We start from the raw sequence: 20675 nt of genomic DNA, 5'->3' as shown, positions 1-20675 counted from the left end.
CATTATCCAAACAACGTCCATAATTCATCAAGTGCATTATAGCCAATTTACGCTGACAAAACATGCGTTATAGCAAAACTACCTGTAATGAAATGTCTGAAGGCTCTTCACCTGGACATTAAATTGTCTGAATTTTGTTTTTGTTACATTGACAACTAAAAGAGAAAAAAAAAGCAACCTTGCAAATTGTTGACATTCAAAAAAAAAACTTTACAACATGAAAAATATGTAAACCTACCTCAGCATACGTTACGTAAAACTGCAAGTCTTCCGCTGCACCTGTTAAAGCAATTTGGATATTAGTACTTTTTAAAATGAATTACACTTTGCTTTGTAAAGTTGCACACACAAAAAAGTTCATCTAAGATTTATAGAGGCATAATAAGAGAAAAAAGCTTATCTATTTCCTCAGTAACCGAGAAACAATATCCTGCCACAGGAACAGCTAAGCCAAAGAAAAGAACAGTGCTAACTGAAGATACAAATAGCTAATCTATGTCCTGGAAATTTATAAAGAAAATACTAACTGACATCTTGAATATATTAACTTTTCCATGATTAGTCTTGATTATAACGTCTCCATTTTATTTTGTACAATGTTATAAAAGTTTAGATAACCAATGCTACCGAACCTGTTCTTTTGGCTTGTTGTACTGCATGACTTAGCCCAAACGCCCACTCCTTAATAATCTTTCCCACACTTAAAGCCAAAAAAACTGGTCCAATTGTTCATAAATGTCCTGACCACGTAACCCGAACTTGAAACAAATTGTTGTGTCATATGATCAAAATGTTAGGAGTCTCTCTTTTGGTGCTCCCTATTCTTGAAGCTTTGTCAGGGCTCTCAGACTCTTTGGTCTTCATTCTCATTCCATGAATAGCAAATGTTCTCACTTTCAAGCACTCCTCAATCTCAAAGTTGACAAAGTGTGGTCAGATGGGCCGACTGAATTTCATTTGCCTCAAATTTTCATCAAGGGAATACTTGATGAAAGGGAGGATTCTGGGAAACACTGAAGATTAGAGAGACCTTGGTGTACATGTCAATCAGTTCCATAAGGCAGTGGGATGGGTGGATAAAGTGATAAAGTAACTTTACTAGTTAAGACACAGAGTTTAAGAAGTGGGAGGTGATGCTGGAACTGTATAAAACACTGGTTAGGAGACAGAAAATATATTTCTGCTAATCAATATCTTAACATAATGCCAACCAAAACAATGGGAGAAAGTGGAAGCACTTCTGTGGTTCCCGCTCAATGTTCCAACCATTTGGTTCGGACGAGTGCAAGTTCCACGTTCCAATGGTTGGTCGAGAAGATCAAAGGAAAAGTTGATATTGCTGCGACAAGCTGCCACCTGATTGGAAAAGCCAATACTTGGCATACAGAAGCACTTCTGCCAAATTCAAGTAACTATTCTGAAAATTTAAAACTACATTAAAAACATGATGTTTGTCTATCCATGTAACCACCATTCCCATCTCCCCCAGAATAGATGCTAGGTGTAACAGAAATAGTAATGTTGTTGAATGCTGAGGGGAGATAGTTAAATTCCATCTTGTTGGAGAAGGCCATTGTCTTGTACTTGAGAAGCATAAATTTGATTAGTCACTTATCAGCCCAAACCAAATGCTGTTCAGCTCTTGCTAGATGTGGGTGCATATAGACTTTCAACATCTGAAGAGTAACTGATGATACTGAACATTATGGAATCATCAAAGTGTATTCACTAGTAAAATGATCATTGCTGAAGCAGAATATTGGTTGGTACATGTCATAGCTCTGTGGAGTTCCTGGAACAAAGTCTAGGGGCTGAGATAATTGGCCTACAGAAAACATCAGCAGTTTCCTTGATGCTAAACATAATTCTAGCCAATGAGGAGTTTTCTTGTGGTTCCTACTGACTGTTTTTTTAAGCTAAGATTCCTTGATTTCACAGGCTGTTGTTCTCAACTTGTATCTCTTGAATTCAACTCTTGTACCTAAGTTGAGACAAAGGCTGCAATGAGATCAAAGAGTCAAGTGGCTGAATACTAAATAAACATTTTGACTGAAATCACTGCCAATGACACCTCCTATCACTTTGCCAATTAGAGGGAAGGAGATGGCTGAGCAGACTTATCACCATTACCCTCACCTCCATCTATCTATGGCACTCTCAGCTTACTACCCGCTCCCCCACCCCTCACTTATCCCTCTACCCCTTCGGCTCAAGACTCATTCCTGAAGGGCTAGGGCTCTTGCCTGAAATTTCGATTCTCCTGCTCTTTGGATGCTGCCTAACCTGCTGTGCTTTCCCAGCACCACTCTCTCTACTCTGATCTCCAGCATCTGCAGTCCTCACTTTCACCTTTTAATCCAGAGAACAGGTTATGGTTCTGGGTTTCCAGATTTGAATCCTGTGGCAGATGGTAGAATTTGAATTTTTTTTTAATGTTTCTGGAATTAGCAGTCTAGTCTAATGAAACAGTCAGAAAAACCCACATGGCTCACTTTTGGGGAAGGGAATTGCATCCTTGCCTGGTCTCGCCTACATGCACCTACAGACAAACAGCAATACAACTCACATCTAACTGGTCTCAGAAATGGGCTAGCAAGCCATTCAGTTGTAACAAAAGCTAGAAAGTCCTAATAATAATGAAAATTTGGACTAACTATCGGGCAATGATCCAGACAACAGAAACAATGGCAAAAACCCTGTTGACTGCAAAGAGTCTGGGGCTAATATCAAAAGTGAAAAAACATTCTCACATGCTAGTCAAACAACCACCTGACATAGTCATACCTTACAGATTCATCCTAGATGCCACCATCATCATTTCTAAATATGTCCTGTCCCAGACGCAGTAGAAGAGGCAGTAAAATGGTATATAGTTTTAAGGAACTTGCCATGGGAGTCCTTAACATTGCCTCCAGACATCATGAAGTCTCATGCATCAGGTCAAATATGAGCAAAGAAACTTCTTGGTGATTAGCTTGCATGTCCTCCCCAGGCTGATCAATCCATGCTCTAATGTTGGAGGAAGTGCTGAAGGTGACAAGTGTGCAAATGTACTTTGGGTGGAGGATTTCAATGTCCAAAACCAACAATAGCTTAGCTAATCAATAATGATCCTCTTCGAACAGACCGAGCAAATCAAGACTGGCCATCCGTGAGAATTCAATTCAAATACAATCAGGAGTCTCATGGCTCATCCCATACACCAGTCTACCATTACCATCAAACAAGGAGATCAACCTTAATTTAGTGAAGAATGCACAATGGCATGCCAGGAGCAACACCAAACGTACCCAAAGATGAGGTGTCAACCTGGAGAAGCTACAAAACAGAACTACTTGTGTGCCAAACAGCAAGTGACAGAAGTAAAACCACAACCAATGAATCAGATCTAAGCTCGACAGTCCTAAAATAACCAGTTGAGAATGTTGATGCCAATTATGTGCCAGAGGCGACTCCCCAAATATTCACATCCTCAATGATGGGGGAACCCAGCACATCAGTGGAAAAGATAAGGCTGAACCATTTGAACAATCTTCAGCCAGAAGTTCTGATCCATCTTGGCCTCCTTCAGAGTTTCCCAGTATCATAGATGCCAGTCCTAAGCAAATTTTATTTACTCCATGTAGTATCAAGAAACAGTTGGAGGCACTGGATAATGCAACTGCTACGGGGTTTTACAATATTCAGCAATAGAACTGAAGACTTGTGCTCCAGAATGTGCCACACTGTAGCCAAGCTCTTCCATACAGTAGCAACACCAGAGAGAGTTGAAAAGTATGGCGCTGTAAAAACATAGCAGGTCAGCATCCGGGAAGCGAGAGAGTTGGCATTTTGGGCATAAAGGGAGATTTGGAAACTAGTGAGCTCTATGGTAATGCTGTGTGGTTGAAGGGTCCCAAGGCGGAAGATGGGGCATTCTTTCTCCAGTCATTCTTTGGAGATCTGTCTTGTTAATTTCATCAGGGATGCTGTAATATGGTTTTCTAGCTGTGGAGTCGGGTCAATCGCCACCTATTGGTAGGTATCTGTATCTGCGAGTAGTGTGTTTGCTTTTTCAATGTATTGGGTGCAGTTCAGAAAATTCTGTGCTCAAAGAATCAAACCTGAACGGATCCAACACACCCAGTTTCTACGGATTACGAAAAGGTACATAAACAAAGGGGCCCTATCAGACCCATGTACACTGACATACAGACTAGCAAAAGACCTGCAACACAAACTGAAACACCTAGTAGAAGACTCAAGCCACTCCATCCAGGAATTCCTTAACATCAAAGACACCAAGGTAGAGGACGGTGATGTCATGGCTTCCTTCAATGTGACAGCCCTATTCACATCAATAAACATCACCCTAGCCAAAGAAACACTGGCCTCACTGCTAGATGAGCCACATACACAAGCACTTGACAGCACCAACTCCATTAGTAAGAACAGCATCCTCAAACTAGTAGACATGTGCCTTACGACCCACTTCACATTCAACGACAAGATCTACAAACAAATCAATGGGAAGCCTGTGGGATCACCAATATCAGGACTCTTAGCAGAAGCAATTATATAGACGTTAGAACCAACAACCTTCCCACAATCCAGCCCAAGCTATAGATCCGCTATGTGGATGACATCTTTGCTACCACGAAACGCAACAAATTAGAAGATACCCACAAACACAAGCAACAACCTTGCTGGTATAAAGTTCACCAATGAGGAAGACTACAATAGACTCCCCTTCAGAGACATCACAGTAGAACAAAAAGCCAATGGAGAGCTGCAGACCAGCATTTACAGGAAAGCCACATACACAGACCAGATACTCAACTACAGGAGCAACCATCCCAACACCCACAAACGGAGCGGTATCAGGACATTATTTAAACAAGTCACAACACACTGTAGCACCAAGGAACTACGGAAAGCCAAGAAAAAAACACCTATACAATACATTCAGGAACAATGGGTACCTAATAAGCGCAGTCTGCCAATTCCTACACATCAGACCTAAACAAGAAGATACAACATGCTCAGAGACTCCAGCCACACTACATACGTTAAAAACATCTCGGAGATGACGACCAGACTACTCCAGCCCGGAGGCATATAGATGTACAGCATGGAAACAGACCCTTCGGTCCAACCCGCCCATGTCGACCAGATATTCCAACCCACCTGCCAGCACCCGGCCAATATCTCTCCAAACCCTTCCTATACTTATACCCATTCAAATGCCTTTTAAATGTCGCAATTGTAGCAGCCTCCGCCACTTCCTCTGGCAGCTCATTCCATACATGTACCACCTTCTGTGTGAAAAAGTTGTCCCTTAGGTCTCTTTTATATCTATCCCCTCTCACCCTAAACCTATGTCCTCTAGTTCTGGACTCCCTGACCCCAGGGAAAAGACTTTGTCTATTTATCCTATCCATGCCCCTCATTATTTTGTAAACCTCTATAAGGTCACCCCTAAACCTCCGACGCTCCAGGGAAAACAGCCCTAGCCTATTCATCCTCTCCCTATAGCTCAAATCCTCTATCTACCTGCGACTCTACTTTCAAGGAGCTATGAACTTGCACTCCAAGGTCTCTTTGTTCAGCAACACTCCCTAGGACTTAGCATTAAATGTCTAAATCCTGCTAAGATTTGCTTTCCCAAAATGCAGCACCTCATTTATCTGAATTAAACGCCATCTGCCACTTCTCAGCCCATTGGCCCATCTGGTCCAGATCCTGTTGTAATCTGAGGTAACCCTCTTCGCTGTCCACTACACCTCCAATTTTGGTGTCACCTGCAAACTTACTAACTGTACCTCTTATGCTTGCATCCAAATCATTTATGTAAATGACAAAAAGTAGCGAGCCGAGCACCAATCCTTGTGGCACGCCACTGGTCACAGTCTGAAAAACAACCTCCATCATCACCCTCTGTCTTCTACCTTTGAGCCAGTTCTGTATCCAAATGGCTAGTTCTCCCTGTATTCAGTCAGATCTAACCTTGCTAACCAGTCTCCCATGGGGAACCTTGTCGGAAGCCTTACTGAAGTCTATGTAGATCATGACCACTGCTCAGCCCTCATCAATCCTCTTTGTCACTTCTTCAAAAAACTCAATCAAGTTTGTGAGACATGATTTCCCACACACAAAGCCATGTTGACTATCCCTAATCAGTCCTTGCCTTTCCAAAAAAAATGTACATCCTATCCCTCAGGATTCCCTTCCACCATTGACATCAGGCTCACTGGCTTATAGCTCCCTGGCTTGTCTTTACCAGCCTTCTCAAACAGTGGCACCACGTTAGCCAACCTCCGGCACCTCACCTGTGACCATCGATGCTACAAATATCTCAGCAAGAGGCCCAGCAATCACTTCTCTAGCTTCCCACAGAGTTCTAGGGGTGCACCTGATCAGGTCCTGGGGATTTATCCACCTTTATGCATTTCAAGACATCCAGCACTTGCAAAATTTACATATTACAGAGGAGCAAGGTGTCACCATCTATTTCCCTACATTCTATATCTTCCATATCCTTTTCCACAGTAAATACTGATGCAAAATACTCATTTAGTATCTCCCCCATCTTCTGCAGCTCCACACAAAGGCCGCCTTGCTGATCTTTGAGGGGCCCTATTCTCTCCCTAGTTACCCTTTTGTCCTTAATATATTTGTAAAAACCCTTTGGATTCTCCTTAATTCTATTTGCCAAAGCTATATCATGTCCTCTTTTTGCCCTTTTGATTTCCTACTTAAGTATATTCCTACTGCCTTTATACTCTAAGGATTCACTCAATCTATCCTGTCTATACCTTACATCATGGTAGCTCAGAAACCACCACAATGAAACAGCTCCTGATGAATTTAAAGGACCCCATACCAACAACCAGCAGAATAAACATCATATACAAAATATCCTGCAAGGACTGCAACAAACATTATATCAGACAGACGGCCAGGAAACTAGCCATCAGGATACATGAGCACCAACTAACCACCAAAAGACATGACCAGCTATCACTAGTATTCATACATACAGACACCTTCAGCTGGGACACTCATTCATCCTGGGACAGGCTAAACAAAGACACACATGGGAATTCCTAGAGGCCTGGCATTCAAACTGAAACTATTAACACATACATCGATTGGACCCCATTTACCAACCTGTCAGAAAAATAACCAGAAGTAATATCTCCTACCACAACAGGCCAAGACACGTAACTAGCAAACAAAACAGAACATCACTGCTGCCTCACTGCACCAGAGACCCAGGTTCAATTCCCGCCTCAGGCGACTGTCTGTGTGAGCTTGCACATTCTCCCCGTGACTGTGTGGGTTTCCTCCGGGTGCTCCGGTTTCCTCCCACAGTTCAAAAATGTGCAGGTTAGGTGAATTGGCTATACTAAATTGCCTTAGTGTTAGGTGAAGGGGTAAATGTAGGGGAATGGGTCTGGGTGAGTTGCTCTTCGGAGGGTCGGTGTGGACTTGTTGGGCTGAAGTGCCTGTTTCCACATTACAAGTAATCTAATCTAATCAGTTCTTCACCGGAGGCTCACTGATGATGTTACCTAGCATGGTGATGAAACATCTGAGAACAAATCTACCAGCTCAGCGAGCAAACTTACAACCTATCCCTTCAATGTTGTTGGGTCAAAACCTTGGAAATCTTTCCTTAACAGCATTGTTGATCTACCTGTAGCACATGGACTGTAGAGATTGAAGAAGACAGCTTACCATCACCTTTTCAAGGACAACCAGGGAGAGAAAATTAATGCTGGCCTAGCCAGTGGCACCCGCTACCCCAAGAGTGAATGAAAAACTTGGCTGACACTGGAACATGAACAGTACTGGACTGGGAAATGACTTGTCTTGCTTCTTGTGGACAGGATATCTGTCAGCAGAGCCAATGTTGTCCCTGTGCTAGAACAGCTTGGCTAGGGGCACTTTTAATTCTGGAACACAATATCGAAGTACTTCAACTGTTATACTGTCAAGCACTGTAGCTCTTGCAGTATTCAATGCTTCCAACTACTCCTTGACATCACAAAGAATAGTTGCAATTAGCTGAAGATTGGCTTTTGTGATGGTGAGGAAACCAGGAGGAAGCCATTCAGCATTTCTGGCTGAAGATAGTTGCAAATGCTTCAACCGTGTCATTTCTTTTTACTCTGATGTACTGGGTTCCACATCATTGAATAGTGACTTAAAAGTAAACATATATTGAAGACAGCATTTAAACAGCAGCATTTACAACACAGAAAGTACAATTATAAATAAAGTTTAAAAATATCTTTGGTACTATGTAGATGTTGTTTATAATCAGTCTTCCTCCACTACTTAATATACTGAAAAGGTTTTGGCAAAAACAGTGAATACTTCAGTGCTCATTCCTTTGAGAATGAGGAAAGCATCATAGACTAAATGTAACTTGTGTGTCGGATCTTTGTTGACTTCATCTTATGGTCTAATCCAGTTTGCTGTAGACAGCATTTGTGAAATAGAGGCTCGAACCAGGCCAATTGTAAACCTCACTGCACAGTGGCAGTTGTTGCAAAACTGAAGGTAACCACAGGAAATGTGCGGAGAGAGGATATCATTTGAAAAGAAATGCCTTTTTTGTATATAATTTTGAAGAAGTCATTTGGACTGGGTGAAGGATCATTTTAAAATATACAACAGTGCATCACAATAGTTAAGCAAGATTAAACAACATGAGATGGCTCATTTAATTTGTGCGGTACTTCAAGCCTTTCTTACCAAAAAGAGGACTAATTAAATTACTCTGCATTTTATCATCAATTCCATAGACAGTGCCAGGTTCTCATAGAAAGTGAAAAAGCAGAGAAAGACACAATAAGTACAGCCAGTCATTTAAAATTCTCATGGTATAAATTTGGCCTGTTCAAATACATTTATTTAATGAATTTCAAAGTATCTTAAAGTATTTCATAGGCATGTAAGATGGAAATGTGATATTGCTTTCCACAAGTTAAAGGGCACTTATTAGCTAAAGAAACTAAAGTTCCACTGAAATACTGAATTAAACTGAAATGATGCAGTGGGAGATTACAATTTTGTTCATAGTTAAAGATACTCCTTTATACATTTAAATATGACGACAAATCTTCTTTTATTTCAACTGTAAATAAAGTGAATTAATGGAACTTAAGGACTTTATGCAAATTATGAGTTTTAAAAAGTCCAAGCCTTCGTGCATTAAGCCAACATTTTTTTTTAAACTCAACAGCAAAACAGGCCCAGGTTATAGGCGTGAAGTCATAAGGGACTTACTCCTTTTAAGACATTTCTTTTAATGGCAAGAAAGACAGCTCCACACACACATTCACCACTGTACCCACACTAGACTGACCGGTCAATTATTCCAACCACCAACTCAGACACATGGTCAGAAGGATCATGTGTAGAAATATCAGTTACAGGCAACATATGGTTATAGGTATTCCTGAACAAAATGGAAAATGATCTAGTTAGAGTGGTCTCTATTTGAAGCTTGAAGAATGACAAATACTGGGAATATAAGACAGGCTGTTATAAAAGTATGGTCTTCTGTATTCTTTGAAATAATTTGCATCACCATACAAAAATGAAAACTGCTATTTTCTTGTCATTTGAAAAAAATTGATAATGGGAGTACTTATTGTAATAAATTGATATCTGCATGCGATTGCTTCATCATGTAACTTTATGGCCAGTCTTCAAATTTAGGTGGCATCATTAGCATGACGTAGAGTACGACAAAAGCATCCCCTTATAACAGGAAATGGATAATTGTGTCATTTGGACCTACACTTCATCTCCTCAAAAGTAAGTCAGGGAATCTTTGATGAGATGCTGCTTCACTTGAGTTCATACACCGTTTTATTTTAAAAAGTGAAAATAGGCTTCAACTGGAAGATTGTCTTCAATTCCAGACAATACCCTTTAATAAGGATGTCAGGCCCTGGAGAAAGTGCAGAAATTTAAAACAACAACTTATAGTCGCATAGCTGCACCAGTGTAGAAAACAGCATAAAGCTAAATCATAGGCAAGAATCAAAACAATGCTTTTTTTCCCTCAAGGGCTATTCTTTGATTATTGGAGGCTTTTTTTGACTTGATATTAAACCTGTTTTTTTCTCTAGAAAAACTGATGTTGGGTAGGCAAACGTGAACCCAACAACAATTGAACAGCTTTCCTCATGCACTACCCCTACCCACATCATCATCCTCCCAGATGATATTAACATAAATTTAAGGCCCTGGAAGGGAAGATTCTTCTGGGTTGATAGGATTTCCAGCATTTTCTCAATTGTTTTGAAGAAAATATACGTACATAGCCAGAAAAGCCTGTCCACAGACACACTTCTGTAGCAGAAATACTTAAAAGGAAACCTCTTTAACACTCTTAATATAATTTATTCAATGAATAGAAGAGGAACAAAAAAGACAGACAAAGAGAAATAACTTCTTTTTTGTTTGGCTGTCCAATGGTTTATGATTGTGAAGACTTAGCCTTGTTGAAGAGTTTTAGTAAGAAAATTACTTATTTTAAGAAAACATGTCAGGAAAACATTTACATACATAAAATAAACTGCTAGTGTGCAAGTGAGCTATGTTGTCCACTCTCTTTCTGGTCCTGAAAGGTATTCCTTCTCCCCTAATCCCTTGATGCCTTCTTCAGAGTCTCCTTTGTTTCAAATGATGTGTTTTAATTGCAGCCACAGGCTGCTTATAAAGGCACTTGCAACAGAAGTAGATGGTGTCCAACTGCAGCAACACAGCCAGCACATCAAGTACAACTGCATTCTTCCACTCATTTCCTTTTAAATAAAGGACAAAAATTGCATATACTATAATTTGAAGTTATAAGTTACACAAATTACTCAATATAGAACACATGGTAACAAAAAACAGTATTATTCATTAACAAAACAATGTTTTAACTCAAGTCAATTCCACTTTTATTAATCTCTGTGTATGCATTACACACACACACACACACACACACACACACAGTCTTTAATTCAGGCAAAACTCAAATGGTATGCGAGAGAGATGTCACTGGTTGTTCTGGTACCTGCCCATTCCTTGGATGCTGTTTCTTTTCTAAGCAATTCCCATGACACTAGTGTTTCCATGGAAACATCTGCTGCTCCATTTTGGTTGCTCGGAAACAGTGGCCCTCTGGAGCTCCAGTACTCTTCTCAAGCAAAAATATGTTATTGATGTTTTCAAGCCACTTTTTCATTACTACTTCTTGCAGTATGTGGAGACTTTCATCTTGTTGCGTTTTTTGTTTGATTGAAACAAGACTCTTACCTTACAGGTTCAATCTGCTGGCTTGATGACTACTAAAACGTGTTTCTCATTGAATCATGAAGTTTTCATAATATGCTTTAAGCTCAACTTTTTTTCCATAGGGAGTATTGTTCTTAACAGCACATTAGCAACCTACATCGATTTCCCATGCTTGCATGTCATGTCAAGAAACTATACCTGTAAGCGAAGTGACGTTCTTTAGAGAAACTTTGAAACAGAAAGAAGTAGTTGAAGTAGATGCTTTGAGTGGTTTGGGGTCATAGTCCACGGTCAGTTTGTCTCTGCCAAATAGGTATCGATTAAAGTGCTCACAATCAAAGACAATAGTCAGGTACTTTTTTCAATCTGACAATAGCATTTTTCCATTTGTATTAATGTCCTGAGTGCAAATACAACTAGTTATCCTTGCTGCATATGGGTTGCTTCCAGCCCTGTCTCACTAGAACCTCAATGCAATGTAAGATGATTATTGTCATCACAGTAATTCAGCAATGACACTGTCATTTCTGGTTGCTTGACTCAAGTGAAAGCTGCTTTGAATTCTGTACCCCAATACCACTGAATGTCCCTGGCAATGAATTTGTGTAAAAGTTCACAGTGATGATAAATCAGATAAGAAGTTTGCAAAATGGTTCAAAATAATCCAACAAATCATTCGTGTCCCCTTGACTTCAGGCATCTTCATCTGTATCAGTTATTTTTGTTCAATTTTAGATTCATCTGGCAAACTATCTAGTAGTCATGTAGGATTCTAATCGGCATCTTCTGCTGTGCTCCCACATCCATAGGCTTGTGGGTCATTCACAGTGGCTTCCACTTCAGGAAAATCACTGACTATTTGAAAGATGTTGTTGCCTTGTTACATTTCTGGAGCAATCTAAATACCAAATGTCATGCTATGGTAATGATACATATTTAATACCATTATTTGGAAATTTCAATTTTTAAAGTTGAGGCAAATGGACTTTGTTTTCAGTTCTGAGAAGTTTTTTTAAATTAAGTGACCTATACCCTTAATTTTTAAAAAGCATATTTCTTAGTGCAGGTGCAGGAGACATGTGATCAGAGGAGCAGGAGAATCGACGTTTCGGGCTTATGCCCAAAATGTCGACTCTCCAGCTCCTCGGATGCTGCCTGACCTGCTGTGCTTTTCCAGCACCACACACAACTCTGATTTCCAGCGTCTGCAGTCCTCACTTTCTCTGGGATACATGTGATGTCAACTAATTAAATGCAATGCTGCTGAGTTTATGACATATATAAAAAAGGAACACTGATCATTTAGTTTGAGATCTGCTCAGAAGAATCAGGTTTCAGTTTCATTTAGCAGAAGAATCAGGCTGTTGAGCTCAGAAGAGCTGTTTCATCACAGAAGCAGGGCAATTCACCCAATCTCAGACGTACTGTTTGAGACTAGAAACCAGATTTTCTGAGCTGCAATCCAATGCAGATTGGTAGTGCAGCCCTTTGGTTTATGAAAAATGTCTTCAATATTTCTGATAGCAGATCTTGCACTGTGTTCCTTCATAAATGTGGAAACATAACTGCATTCTGACAGTCCTTCCATAGGGTAGAACTGTCAGGGGAAGGCAACCATTTCACACAGTCAACTGCCTCACTCAGAAATTCAAAGGGGCAGACACAGTCACTTTGATAGTAGCTGTTAATGGCTAAGCACATAAGTGTGAAGTAACACCACAGAGGCTGCTATTGTGTCACCAAGTCACCCTTTATTTACATGTGGGAAGTTCTTAAATCTGATCCAGCTCAGTCAGAGCCAGCTGTCAAAGTGAAAAGATGTCTGATACTTCAGTTTTTGTCTGTCAGCTAGGGCATCCTGTTTGGACCAGATTAACAGCCTCAATCAGGGAACTCATTACATTCACTACAGTTGGCTGGGCCAGTATTTATTGCCCATCCCTAACTCCCCTTGACAAGGTGGTTTAATGTGATTGGCCAAAAGAGACCTTTTCTAAAACATAAATATGTGGTATGAATACACTACTCAATAAATGTTGAAATATGTTTCAAAAATGAATTTGATAAATACTTGGTCACACTGTTCTGTAGATGTTACAATGACAATATGGCAAACTAACAGCATCTGCCATCATTCATGCACTGAACTGACAGCAGTCTCTTAAATTATGTGGATGCACAGAATAATATGGAAATCCAGAAATTAGACCAATGATTCTATACTTCTTCTGATGGTACATTGTTGAAATACCCCACATTGCTATCACAGGAAATAAAATACATTGAGCATTTCACACTGAGACTAAGTGTCAAAAAAAAGTAACACCTTCCACCTTAATGAATGAAATGTAACTGTGTTGCAAGCTTCATAAACTACGTTATACACCTCAGTTGCCCTTAAAAGTTAATTGTATATTTGTGGGATGTCAAATTGTTTCATATAAGTTTTTAAAAGTCACATAAAATAGTTACTACTTTATTTTTGAGGACAGAAATAAATATGGCAGAAATAGTTTAGTCAGTACATTACACTCAAATATTGCATTCATTTGAGATATTACAAATTTTAATGGTAGATTTCAACTAAGAATCTCCACTATTGCTGCTGCTAAAGCAGAATGTTCATTTTGTGGAAAAGATGTACAAAGATATAAATTTCTCAACTGTCCCTCTAGCCAGCCAAGTTTAAAGAGAGCAGGGAAGGCTGAGAAATACTGGTGAGAAAACTGGCAACTCCTTCACAGCAAGCATGAAGGGATTTTCCAATTGTCAGCACAGAGTACTTATAAATTGCTTGGACTTTTTATTTGCAATGACATGTGAAAAGTCCAAATGTGATTCCTCCCTGGGATTTAATAAATCCAATTTAAGTCTGGTGATGTCAGAGAATTATTTGATTAGATCAACTTGGAAAAGGTTACATTCTAATTCAAGATTGAACCACAAATTCTAATTCTATCCAATTTGAATCTTTCAATGTCAGAATGATTCAGAGATGGTGTCAGAAACCCAACACTTTTACTTCTTAACTACTTCTTGCTGGGAGGTGCAATAGTTGGTACAAATTTACACAATGCAATTATATCTGTACACAGTACATGCTATGCAGACAGTACATGAACAGACAAAGCCAGAGCTCCATGAAGCTAAAATCTGAAATGTTTTTCCAGAGATTAGATGATCCTGTTACTGCATTTACTTTGCTAATCTGGAAGAATTTTTAAATATTTAAAAGCATCAAATAAACAAGTCAGGTCAAGAATTAAAGAGCTTTACCTTCTTTTAGATCATAGAACATAGAACAATACAGCACAGAACAGGCCCTTCGGCCCACGATGTTGTGCCGAACATTTGTCCTAGATTAAGCACCGATCCATGTACCTATCCAATTGCCGCTTAAAGGTCACCAAAGATTCTGACTCGACCACTCCCACAGGCAGTGCATTCCATGCCCCCACCACTCTCTGGGTAAAGAACCCACCCCTGATATCTCCCCTATACCTTCCACCCTTCACCTTAAATTTATGTCCCCTTGTAACACTCTGTTGCACCCGGGGAAAAAGTTTCTGACTGTCTACTCTATCTATTCCTCTGATCATCTTATAAACCTCTATCAAGTCACCCCTCATCCTTCGCCGTTCCAACGAGAAAAGACCGAGAACTCTCAACCTATCCTCGTACGACCTATTCTCCATTCCAGGCAAACATCAGGCAGTCCATTCAACCTTGTGGCATATTGAGGCCTTTACATGGCCAGAGCTTCATTCCAACCCTGTCATCATTTTATTCGCAAGAGAGGGCAGCTGAGGAAGTAAGGTGGTGGCATAGTAGTTATGCCATTGGGCTAGTCATTTAGAGCCCTGAAAAATACTCTGGGGATGTGGGTTTGAAATCCCCCCCCCCCATGCCAGATATTGAAATTTGTATCTGGAATTAAAAGTAAACATAATGGCGAACATGTAACCACTGTTGATTGTCATAAAAATCCACCTTTTGTGACAGAAATCTGCTGTCCTTACCTGGTCTGGTCTATGGGTAACTCCAGACCCACAGTATTATGGTTGATTTTTAACTGTCTTCTGAAATAGTCAAGCAAGCCACTCAAGGGCAATTAGGCATGGGAAATAAATGTTGGCCTAAGGCAGTGATACCCACATCCCATGACTGAACAAAATGAATTAGGCAGCCCATTTGTTTTCTAAATAAAAATTAAGTAAGCTGTTGTAAGGCAAATTAATGGTGAAATTCTTTTGAAAATCCCCTGTGCCTGACTCAAGATCATGCCCCATTGAACTTGCTCACTGGCGTCTCATATCTGGCACTGCACTGTCACATCCCTCAATGGGGTCTACCAGTCAGTGACCACTGTTTAAAACTGGTGTTTCTGGGACTACAGAGTTACCAGTCAATTTGATTGGTTGGCAGCTGAAAATGTGTTGCTGGAAAAGCGCAGCAGGTCAGGCAGCATCCAAGGAGCAGGAGAATCGACGTTTCGGGCATGAGCCCTTCTTCAGGAATGGCAGCTTTATAAAGTGAACCGTCCTCCTCAGATGAGTGTGAATATCTTGGCCTGAGCTAACCCTCAGGCCTAAATGACTGCAGGGCTGAGAACACCTTGTCAGCAGCCTCCTGACTAACATATTGGCCAGGAGAATATGGTGTCCAGTAAAATTCAGTTCTAGAATACCGAAAATGTTCAGAAAAGATAGCCAAGAAAACATAGGAAAATGTGTTTGCAGAACAGATTAGAGAACAATTGAATGTTGGGAAATAATTTTTTTTACTGGAGTAAGGAGAAAATCCATTTGGTTGGCTTTGGGAAGTAAAAAGGTTGTGATTACACTATTTGTGTAAATAGGCTTATGAGAAAAATAGAGGAGGAGGTTTGCAGAGCAAATGTATGCCCAACAAAGTTTTATGTAAATAAATGTGAGGTTACCCAATTTGGGAGAAAAAGCAGGACTGCAGATTATCACTGGAATGGCAATTAATTAGTAAAGGGGAAGTTGCAACACCACCTGGGTATCCTTGTACATTAGTCACTGAAAGCATGGCAGCGCAGCAGGCAGTGAAGAAGGCAAATGGTATGTTGGCCATTATAGCAAGAAAATTCATGTACAGGAGTAGGGATGTCTTTCTGCAGTTGTATATGGTCTTGTATGCAGTTTTGGTCTCCTATCGCAGGAAGGATTTTGTGGCTATGAAAGAGTGCAACAAAAGTCTTACCAGGCTGATGCCTGGGTTGGTAGGATTGACTTAAATGAAGACAGACTGGCTCGGTTGGACTATATTCACTGAAGCTTAGAAGAATTGTGGGGGAAGAGGTTATCTCATAGAAACTTATAAAATTTTAACATGACTTACTAGGGTAAAGGCAGAAAGGATGTTTCCAGTAACCAGGGAATCCAGCACCAGAGATTACAGTCCAAGGAAACTAGGTAGACCATTTTGGATGCGATGAAGAGAATTTTCTTCACCCTGAGAGTGGTGAGCCTGTTGAATTAGAATCATAGAGTCATACAGCATGGAAACGGACCCTTTGGTCCAACTTGTCCATGCCAACCAAGTTTAAACTTGCCTGCGTTTGGCAACCTTTTTATTCGAGAGTGTGGTGCTGGAAAAGCACAGCAGGTCAGGCAGCATCCAAAGACCAGAAGAATTGGTGTTTCAGACATAATGAAGGACTTATGCCCGAAACATCGACTCTCCTGCTCCTCGGATGCTGCCTGACCTGCTATGCTTTTCCAGCACCACACTCTCGACTCTGATCTCCAGCATCTGCAGTCCTCACTTTCTCCTAACATTTCCTATTCATGTACTGTTCAAATGTCTTTAAATGTTGTAACCCTATCTGCATCAATCATTCCCCTGGCAGTTCATCTAACATAGGGACCACCCTTTATGTGAAAAAGTTGACCCTCATGTTCCTTTCAAATCTTTCTCCTGTCACATTAAAAATATGCCCCCTTGTTTTGAACTCCCCCCACCAAAGGGAAAAGACCTTTGCTATTCACCTTATCTATGCCCCTCATGATTTTATAAATCTCTATAAGGTCACCCCTCAACCCTCTATGTTCCAATGAAAAAAGTCCTACCCTATCCAACCTCTCCCTATAACTCAAATCCACCAGTCCCAACAACAACCTGGTAAATCTTTTCTGAACTCTCTGCAATTTAACAATGTCCTTCTTATAGCAGAGCGACCAGAACTGTACAGTATATCCAAAAGTGTCCTCACCAATTCTGTCACAAAAAGCGATTGCAGCTAAAAGAATTTATATTTTCACGAAGGAGTTAAATAAAGTATTTATGGATTTAGGGAGAAAGCAGGACAATGCATTCAATTTCTAGAAAGGTTGTATGAGATCAAGAGACCCAGGAATTATGACAGAAATTGAATTCAACAAAAAAAGTCTGGAATTAAGAATCAAATGATGACCATGAAACCATTGTTGGAAAAATTATCTGGTTCACTAATGTTCTTTAGGGAAGGAAACTGCCATCCTTACCCAATCTGGCTTACATGTGACTCCAATTTGACAGCAATGTGGTTGATTCTTCACTGCCTTCTGCGCAACTAGGGATTGGCAATAAATACTAGCCTAGCCAGCGACACCCACATCCCATGAATGAATTTAAAAAGCCATAATCATATAAATGATGCAACAAAAGGTCGGTGCAACATCGAGGGCCGAAGGGCCTGTACTGTGCTGTAATGTTCTATGTTCTAAACTTTGAAGAACCCAATAACCCGGGAGGCAACAAACCATCCGAGAGTCTCGCCCATGCCCACAGAATCGCCTGTCCGACCGTCTAACTAGAGAGTCGCCTATAACTAGCGGTCTCCTCCTCTCCCCCTTTCCCTTCTGAGTCTCAGAGCCAGACCTCATGCCACAGACCCGGTCACTGCAGCTTACCCCTGCTAGGCTGTCCCCCCACCAGTATCCAAAGCGGTATACCTATTGTTTAGGGGAATGACTACAGGGGATCCCTGCACTGCCTGCTTCCTCCCCTTCCCACCTCTAACTGTTACCCAGCTACCTTTGTTCTCTGGCGTAGCTATGTCCCTGTAGCTTCTATCTATCACCCTCTCAGCCTCTCGAATAATCCTCAGTTCATCCAACTCCAGTTCCAGTTCCCTAACTCGTTCTGTGAGGAGCAGGATCTGACTGCATTTCCTGCAGATGAAGTCGGCAGGAGTATCGGTGGTCACCCCTACCTCAAACATCCGGCAGGAGGAACATTCCACTGCCTGCGCTGCCATTACTCTACACCTCGTCTCTGAAAACAAGAACACTGAGTAGCTTACCTGTGGACTTTAAAATTAGGTTAGAGGAGGAGGATGGGAGGGAGGCCCTACTGCGCACCAAAACTAAATAACTGGATTTCACTAAATCATAGATTTAATTAAATATTGAACAGTTAGTTACCATTGATCACAGTCTATAAATCAGTTTGGTATACAAGACCACCTTATTTCTCAGACACATGTGTATTGGCATATATGTGGTGCATAGTTTGATCTCCCTTTTCAGTCAAAGCTTGCCAAACTCTATTCTTTACCCCACAAATGGATGTTTTAATTACTACCACCTTATAAATGGGTGCTCGAGATGAAGAAAACTGGGCTGTGTTATAAAAGGGCACAGGAATTTAAGACAAACCCACAGAGCAAAGCCCACATGGTGAATGACAAAGAAGATAACCACATATGCATAGCATACAACTTATTTTCCCTTTGATTTTCAAGGGATTTTTCAAGGCCTCAAAGGTTGACTGATACAAAGACAAATGATATGCCATAGATGTCAGTGTATCAGTGAAAAGGGAGAAAATCAGCATCTGGAGAGCAGATTTATGGCATAAGGGATTATTTGTCACTTCTGTGTATCAGCTGTAAAATATTTAGTGCTTCCTTAAATGTCTTGCAGGACATTCTCACCTTCCTCTAGCTCCATATTCTTAAGGAAAAGAGGATTTTGTAGAACACTACAGTGACCCTGCTCGTCCTCCTTGGTCAAAAGCATTAAGTCAGTATAGATGAAAATGCAGACCTGTGGAAGACACAAAGATCGATTTAATATTTGAATTGGGTATTGATGGCCATATAATTTAAAAAGAAAGTTAACTCATGCCACATTGCTAAGGAGTATAAAACACTGAACTCCTTTGAAATAACCTGCAAAAGCTATTTTCAATAAATATAACTATTTTTTTAATAACCTCAATGATTGCATTATCTTAGCTCCTTGACTGAACAAAACATTTCCAAAAGACAAACAAAACGTTTTAAATATAATTAACAGTATTAAATAACTACTACTATATTGGCAAAGAAGTGCCTTTACCTGAAAAGTTTATGACAGTTCACAACATAGATAACAACAATCTGCATTTATACAGCATCGTTAGCATAGTAAACACCCCAAACAATTTGTAGGAGCATTACTAAACAAAATGTGACTAAACCATGTTTGGCAATATCAATGGACGAAGAGCCATAAAAGAGAGCAAGCTAGAAGGGAGCACAATATAGAACAGAAGCAACTGCAAATAAAGCTGCCAATGCTGGAGCAAATATAAGATGGGACTGGAGAAAGGTCATAATTGGAGCACTGCAGAAATTTAAGGGTGGTGGTTATTGTTGTCAGGCTGTGGAAGGTAGCTGAGATGGGGGATGGGCAATATGAAGTCAAGATTAGAATTTAAGTACAAGTACTGAGGAATTACTCAGCCAACATAGGTAAATGAATGCAGGGCCAATGGGTCTGTGGCTTAGTCTTAGTTTTGGATGAGCTCATGCTCATGAAGGGTGTGAGACTGAAGGTCAGCCATGAGTATACTGCACAAGTTAAGTCCAAAGGTAATTGAGGTATGCCTAAGATTTTCCAACAGGGAAGAAACTAGAATGGTGTTGAGGAGGTGCAAATAAACAGCTCTAATGTGTGATCAGAAGCTCTTCTCAGGCTCAAATATTGCATAATGGTTACAAATGAACTGCTTGATCTGGTTGGGCATTCAGCTATTGTCAGAGAAGGGCAGAATCAGCTACTAGGGAACAAAACTTGCGCTGGCGTCTGAAGACGATGACAGTGGTCTTCCCAACGCCTGACAGGAGGAAATTTCTGGTCATCGAATACTGGATGTCGGAAAAGTAAACAAACAGTCAGACAACTCAGACTGTAAGGATCGAAAGAGATGGTGGTGATCGAGGTAGAGCCGGACGTTGTGTGAACAACCTGAGGCTACATCTAGATGAGATGGAAACAGGAGTCAAAAATAGATCTTTGGTGGCTTCAGAGGCAATGGTGCAGCAAAAGAAGTTACCACATGTGGTTCTCAGGCCATGATCAGAAAAAGGGAACCAGGCAAGTGTAGTATCACTAAGCTAG

At 40.5% G+C, this 20675-nt stretch overlaps 1 protein-coding gene across 12 annotated transcripts in view; it reads right to left on the bottom strand.

Annotated features, from left to right (window-relative positions):
• rgs3a (regulator of G protein signaling 3a) overlaps positions 1-20675 on the bottom strand; it is a 298899-nt gene that overhangs the window by 100672 nt on the left and 177552 nt on the right. For all 12 annotated transcript variants that reach the window (XM_043720033.1, XM_043720039.1, XM_043720038.1 and 9 more), the window contains 2 exons: positions 19226-19337; positions 239-279 (listed from right to left, as the gene is read on the bottom strand). In XM_043720033.1, the coding sequence (XP_043575968.1) occupies positions 239-279; positions 19226-19337 (153 nt within the window). The remainder of the gene's footprint in view (positions 1-238; positions 280-19225; positions 19338-20675) is intronic.

The sequence above is a fragment of the Chiloscyllium plagiosum genome, chromosome 30, assembly GCF_004010195.1.
Source record: "Chiloscyllium plagiosum isolate BGI_BamShark_2017 chromosome 30, ASM401019v2, whole genome shotgun sequence".
NCBI classification, from domain to species: domain Eukaryota; kingdom Metazoa; phylum Chordata; class Chondrichthyes; order Orectolobiformes; family Hemiscylliidae; genus Chiloscyllium; species Chiloscyllium plagiosum.
This window is presented reverse-complemented; position numbering and strand designations above follow the sequence as displayed.